The sequence below is a fragment of the Notothenia coriiceps genome, unplaced genomic scaffold (assembly GCF_000735185.1).
Source record: "Notothenia coriiceps isolate Sejong01 unplaced genomic scaffold, NC01 NC01_scaffold00019351, whole genome shotgun sequence".
Classification (NCBI taxonomy): Eukaryota; Metazoa; Chordata; class Actinopteri; order Perciformes; family Nototheniidae; genus Notothenia; species Notothenia coriiceps.
The window spans coordinates 1023-8420 of record NW_011352052.1 but is presented as its reverse complement, the minus strand read 5'-3'; the positions used below and the strand labels follow the sequence as shown (position 1 = coordinate 8420).

The 7398-nt window shown below is 43.9% G+C and overlaps 1 protein-coding gene across 1 annotated transcript in view; it reads left to right on the top strand.

The window, feature by feature from the left end:
- LOC104951900 (UDP-glucuronosyltransferase 2A1-like) overlaps positions 1-6711 on the top strand; it is a 9921-nt gene extending 3210 nt beyond the window's left edge. Inside the window, exons 2-4 of the mRNA XM_010778636.1 lie at positions 4315-4437; positions 5244-5463; positions 6254-6711. Coding sequence (XP_010776938.1) covers positions 4315-4437; positions 5244-5463; positions 6254-6539 — 629 coding nt within the window. The 3' untranslated portion in view covers positions 6540-6711. The remainder of the gene's footprint in view (positions 1-4314; positions 4438-5243; positions 5464-6253) is intronic.
- The last annotated feature ends 687 nt before the right edge of the window (positions 6712-7398 follow it).

Here is a 7398-nt window from a genome sequence, read left to right as displayed (position 1 = left end):
TTTCGTGGCATTTATGTCGATGAGAGATGAGCAGATCGCCACTGGCTTTAACTAATACCACAGCCACGCAAAAACTGCGGCATTTGTACAGCTCCTTATGAGCTACTGCAATTAGCGAAGTTGCTCCTCCGTGGTGAAACGCATCTCAGCACTGCACCACAGAGTGAAGCGCAGAATGTCACGCTGGAGATAAAGAGGCCGGGGCTGCGTTGCGTGCAGCCCTCCTTCTGCATGGTCACGGGGAGAGCGCTCTGGCGGCGGTCTCGTTCAGATCCGAATACAATTTAAATGATTTATGCACACTTATTCCACTTATCTGTGTGCCAACTGGTTACGGGGCCGCGTGCGCAATTGCGGCAGCGGTCCAGGGGTGCCACCCCTGATGATAGATTTTAAAGGGTGGGATTGGAGGAACGCCGTCCCTGATCGAACCCGAGCAGTGGATTTATTCGTGTCCTAGTCATAAGATTGGCCATAACAATCCAAATTCGCATAAGGATGCTCATAATTGTCATCGTATCCGGCAACTAGACAGATAAGGCGCGATGACTCGATTGCATCATCGGACCTGAGGCCGTACTGTCTGAACTTGTGTGAAGAGCAGGGGCGAAGCTGGCAGTTGGCAACCTGGTAGCCCAAACGACTGTGGGTGCGGAGTGACTGTGACCGTTTAAAGCGGGGTCTGCAGACCCCTCGCACGACGTGCAGGCATTGGCACGGCGGCACCGTAGCTAGTTTGCACACTAAGGATAGTGTTGCAAATATTTTAATTGTATTTCGGATCCGAACGGGACCGCGCAGATTCGGTACGTCTCCCCGTACCTGCAGAAGAAGCCATGCACGCAACGCAGCCCCGCTCTATTTTTCCAGGTGACTTCTGCCGCTTTTCCTCCGTCGGTGCAGTGCTGATCGTTCCCACGGAGGAAAGCACTTCACAACTTGCAGTAGCCTACCATAAGGAGCATGTAGAAATGCCGCAGGTTTTTGCGTGGCGGTGTATTCGTTGATAAGCCAGTGGCGATCTGCTCATCTCTATCGAGATAATAATGCTACAAGGGCGGACTGGCCATCTGTGTGTGAACTTCCGTCGGCTTCCCAGCCTAGTCGAGAGGCAGAGCACAGCTTCAGTTCATAACCCCTTAGCTTAATGACTGGTAGAGAGGGCGAGCTCTCTTGGAGGGCTGTTGCTTATTTACTTCTTCACTTGTTTCACAACAATACTCACGACCTCTTGTTTATCGCTTCCTCGTTTCATTCCGAACAATTTACACAGCTTCCCTCACTGTCGCTCTACCATCCACCAACACAATGCACAAGCACACCTCCTCTCTTATGTGCTTTAAGGCACCAGCGATCTCATCTGCACCTGCTGACCCAGGCAAACTTTTGACTGTTGTCCTTGCCTATACACCGATCAGCAGTTTTGTGTATTCTGCCTTCTTGGAGACCTTGAACAGAGTCTTGTATGGGGCACCTGAAGGGGACTACTTAGTCTTGCTAGGAGACTTCAATGATCATGTGGGCAATGATGTAGACCAGGGGTCGGCAACCTTTATGATATGAAGTGCCATTTTAAAAAACAATTGTTATCAGCGTGCCAACGATCGAGAATTATCAACGGGGGGGGGGGGGTTGAGGAGCTTGACGCTCGTCAACTATCAGCAGGAGGGAAGCTGCGGGGAAGCAGCGTGTCAGCGCAACTCACATGATGCCGAATTTAACAAACACATTTAAATAATTGGTTTAAACGGCATAATAATAAGGACGATCGTCCGTTCTGTGATTCTCCAGAGCACACATGCTATGATATTAGGGTCATGCAGAGGGAGATGAGATCGCTGTCCCTTTAAGAGAGAGAGAGAGAGAGAGAGAGGGGTGTGGCTTGTGCATGTGTGTTTGTGGATGGTAGAGCGACAGTGAGAGAACGTGTGTATGTTTCTGGAAGTGAAACGAGGAAGCAGAAAAACAGAGGTCTGTGATGTATTTTGTGAAACAGAAGAACAGCTAAATAAATGCAACTGCCTCCCAAGAAGAGCTCGCCTCTCTCCAGTCATTTAAGCTAAAGTGGGTTATTGAACCTGAAGCTGTTGCTTCTGCCCTCCTCGACTACGGTCTGGGAGCCGACAGGAAAGTTCAACACACAGTCCGCCCCTTTGTAGCATATTATGTCGATGAGAGATGAGCAGATCGCCACTGGGCTTTCAACTAAATACACAGCCACGCAAAAACTGCGGCATTTGTACAGCTCCTTATGAGTACTCCAATTAGCGAAGTGCTTTCCTCCGTGGTGAAACGATCAGCACTGCACCACAGAGGAAAGCGGCAGAATGTCACCTGGAGATAAAGAGAGCGGGCTGCGTTGCGTGCATGCTTCCTTTTGCAGGTAACGGGGACGCGATCTGCGCGGTCTCGTTCGGTCGAAAATGACAATTAAATATTTTGCACACTTATTCCTAGTGTGCCATAGTTACGGGCCGCGTCCAATGCTGCACGGCGTGCAGGGTTGCTTCGACCCCCGCTTTAAACGGTCACAGTTCACCGCCACCACATGTTGGGTTACCAGGTTTCCAACTGCCAGCTTCCGGCCCTCTCTTCGCACAAGGCCAAACATACGCCTCAGGTCCGATGATGCAATCGATCATCGGCCTTCTGTCTAGGTAGCCCGTGATACTATGTACAATTATGAGCCACCTTATTTCGGATTTGGTTTGTTAGGCCAATCTATGGCTAGGACAGAATAATAATTAGTCTGGCTCGGGTCTGATCAGGACTGTTCCTCCCAATCACACCCCTTAAAAGTCTACATCAGGGTTCGGCAACCCCTGGCACGCGTGCCTGATGGCACGCGGCACCTATCCAGTGGCACACTAGGAGAGTGAGTGGGACGGCAATAAGTGGAATAAGTGTGCATAAATATTGTAAGTTGTCATTTCGGATCGTCTGACGAGGACCGCCCGCCAGAGCGGCGTCTCCCCGTTACCTGCAGAAGGAGAGCATGCACGCAACGCAGCCCGCTCTCTTTATCTCCAGGTGACATTCTGCCGCTTTCCTCTGTGGTGCAGTGCTGATCGTTTCACCACGGAGGAAAGCACTTCGCTAATTGGAGTACTCATAAGGAGCTGTACAAATGCCGCAGTTTTTGCGTGGCTGTGTATTTAGTTGAAAGCCCAGTGGCGATCTGCTCATCTCTCATCGACATAATATGCTACAAAGGGGCGGACTGTGTGTTGAACTTTCCTGTCGGCTCCCAGACCGTAGTCGAGGAGGGCAGAAGCAACACGCTTCAGGTTCAATAACCCACTTTAGCTTAAATGACTGGAGAGAGGCGAGCTCTTCTTGGGAGGCAGTTGCATTTATTTAGCTGTTCTTCTGTTTCACAAAATACATCACAGACCTCTGTTTTTCTGCTTCCTCGTTTCACTTCCAGAAACATACACACGTTCTCTCACTGTCGCTCTACCATCCACAAACACACATGCACAAGCCACACCCCTCTCTCTCTCTCTCTCTCTCTCTTAAAGGGACAGCGATCTCATCTCCCTCTGCATGACCCTAATATCATAGCATGTGTGCTCTGGAGAATCACAGAACGGACGATCGTCCTTATTATTATGCCGTTTAAACCAATTATTTAAATGTGTTTGTTAAATTCGGCATCATGTGAGTTGCGCTGACACGCTGCTTCCCCGCAGCTTCCCTCCTGCTGATAGTTGACGAGCGTCAAGCTCCTCAACCCCCCCCCCCCCGTTGATAATTCTCGATCGTTGGCACGCTGATAACAATTGTTTTTTAAAATGGCACTTCATATCATAAAGGTTGCCGACCCCTGGTCTACATCATTGCCCACATGATCATTGAAGTCTCCTAGCAAGACTAAGTAGTCCCCTTCAGGTGCCCCATACAAGACTCTGTTCAAGGTCTCCAAGAAGGCAGAATACACAAAACTGCTGATCGGTGTATAGGCAAGGACAACAGTCAAAAGTTTGCCTGGGAAAGGCAGGTTTGGGGCCATCTGCTGGAACTGCTACCTTTGCGACCAGACTTCGTTTAATGGATGTTGACAATGGATGGATGGACCCCAAACCAGAACTAAGGTTTAATGCATACGTATAGGTCCTGCCGATGTGTAGGGCATAAGGTAAGGAGGAACAATAAAGTCTTAACAATAATGTAACATTTAGGAAGATGTTGGGAGAGGTTAAGATGAAGTTAAAAAACGAATTATGGTACCCGTCCTACTAACTAGATCCCTAAAACCGCCAAGTTAAGAATCAAAGATCAACCATTGCTAATTCAATGTTTTACAATGTTGAGATAAATACAACTATTTTACTTTAAATTGTTTTAAGGTGCTGTGGAAATACAGTGGAGAAAAACCAGCGACTCTGGGTGCCAACACTAGAATATACGACTGGATCCCACAAAATGATCTACTGGGTAAGTAAAGCTTTAATAAAATCCTTTGACAAAGAGATTCATGAATTTCACATTTAAATGGGTATCCACCACATCTGTTGTCATAATTTCGTTTCACAGAACAAAATCCTAAAGAGACATACACTAGGACAGAAAACATAGTAATAATAATTCGGTAAAGGTTGTCCTTTTGAATAAGGGATATTTCAACCCTTACAAATGTATTAAATGCATAATTAATAACTTTTATTTATCCAGTGAAAAGTTACCTATACAGTACACGTAGGTCCACACAATTTAGGCTGTGTCCCTTTCCCTATTTATCATACAGTAGTATCAAACATTTTTGAACTTCATACACTACAGAATTACTTACCTAATGCCAAATTCATTTTGAATGCTATTGGTATTTATTCCATTTCTTTTGGATAAAAAAAATGTACATCAACAGCACACAAAAAAAAGATTCAAATGTTTTTGAGTTAACATTCCAATGGTTTTGAGAATACCTACTCACTATCTCTTTGAATACCATTCAAACTCAACCGTTAGTTTTACTTAATTGGGACAGCTTATGCCTGGGTTGGACCAACAACCAGAGTGTCTAAAAGCTGTACTAAAAGCACAAACCATGAGGTCCGGTACTGTGTGCATGATTGTCGTTTCTGCAGTTTGTAAAATCTCTTTGGGATCTAACCCAAGCTTTTTCAAATGTTCAGTTTGTATAGTATAGCAGTCACATCATAAAGAAGAGTAGAGATGTGCTCTAGAGAAAGTCCTGAGTAAAGAGAGTAACACATGTTTCATTATTTTTGGTAAAATATCAGGTCACCCCAAGACCAGAGCTTTCATCACCCATGGTGGCGCAAATGGGATTTATGAGGCCATCTATCACGGTGTTCCCATGGTGGGCATCCCCTTGTTTGGTGACCAGCCACACAACATGGTCAATATGAAGACTAAAGGAGCTGCACTTTCTGTAGAATTTAACTCAATGAAGACCGAGGACCTTAGAGATGCAGTCAACACTGTCATCAATGAGAAATCGTAAGTTATTTTATATATCTTGGTATGTTTTAGTCTAATAAAAAGGTATTGAAAGAAGATAGCTTTTTGAAGAGAATACATTTGACAACATACCCCGAAGGAGCTATAGTGCTAGGATATCAGTTCAATGTACACCAGTGTTTCAAGGTCATTAAGACAATACGAAATCATGGATAACCTTTTCCTCTCATATATTGGCATTGTTGTTGGGATTAGGTTTTAAAATGATGACACCAAAAGTCGAGTTAACTGAAAATTCTGAAGGCTGTCTGTGATTTTGAAGGGTAAGAACACAGACTGAGGTCGATCTCTGGTAACTCAAAGTAACTCACAGGGCACCCAAAGTAATTCACAGGGCACCCAATGCAGCAGGATTTACTCCCTTTGAATCAATTATTTTTCAGATATTCGTTTGTAGGGCAAAAAGGCTGCTTCATTTGGCCTCTGCTGCCAGTGCAGGGAAACCCATTTGTTATCTGTTTGGCGTGTTCACATGAAAACTGACCGCACAGTCTATGTTTATATTTATATTTCATGCACTTATATTTCATATTCTAACAGCTTGTTTTGTAAAATAAATATTACAAAAAAAAGTTGAATTAATTTAATGAAATGCAATGCTTAAATTATAACCTATTGAATAACTAATTGACGGGTAATAAAAGTTAATGAAGGATATTCTATAACCCTGTCCTTCAATATGTCAGTCAACAAGAGAGTTTAACACTCTTTGTAAGGGGAAGAAACGTAACAATCCAATAGTAATTTATCTGTATATCCACACACACAGGTACAAGGAGAATGCCATGAGGCTGTCCAGTATCTTCCACGACAGACCAATGAGTCCTCGGGATGAGGCGGTGTTCTGGATCGAATTCACCATGAGAAACAAAGGAGCAAAGCACCTGAGGGTCCAGGCCCATGAACTCACCTGGTACCAGTATCACAGCCTGGATGTCTTGGCCTTGCTCCTCGCTATTGCTCTGTTCCTCATACTCCTCTTCATCAAGACCTGCAGTTTCTGCTTCCGTAGGTGCTATGGCAGAAAGGGAAAGACAAAGAGGAAGGCTGAGTAAACGACTGAATTGAAATGTAGCTGGTAAAGAACAGATGAATAAAGAAATCTGCCTGGTTGTTCATTCTTTTTAGTCTAAAACATAAAATGTCATCGCTATGCCCTGGGTTATAAATAATGGCCTATTCTTAAAGACGTTGAAACAACTAATAAAAGGTTACAAAAAAGTGTTATTCTATATTCTCATGTTTAATAATTATTTTGATCCCACACATACACTGCTTGTGACGACAAAAGGAAAAAATATGATTTAAGAAACAAAATACTTGTCAAAATCATCAGACATTCACCCTTTGGTCAATGTGAGGAGATTTTAGGAGAGAAACAAAGTTTGCAATAATCTCTCACTCTGTCTTTACCTACCTTAAAATACTGGACATTCGGGTGCTCTCTGACTTTCACACAGCATCTATCCTCTCACTACTGGACTCTGTTAGAGTATAAAGAAAAGCTATACACACTCTAAATATTTAGGATGTTTTTAAAGCATAAATCTATGGTATACTAACCTTACGTGGTAAGTGCTTCCTAGAGTGGTAATTACACTTCTCCTTACTGATGTGTTTTTCAAGTTTGGCTCACATCCTCCAGAGGGCTTTAACCAACAAAAACTGAAAAGCCTCATTGCAACTACAGCACAGGTGAAGTGCGCCCTGAATTGATAAAATGTTAGAATAGCTTTAAATGTTAAATAAAACACATATCTTTTTTTTCCCTATGTCCTTTTCAATTGTCAACAATAAGAGTAGCACAACAGCATTATCACTCTGTGACATTTAACACAAATCTGGGGATCTGAAGTGTGTATTTAACAAGAAATCCAATAAGGACATTTCTGGTTTTATTGCTACTAATTAGGG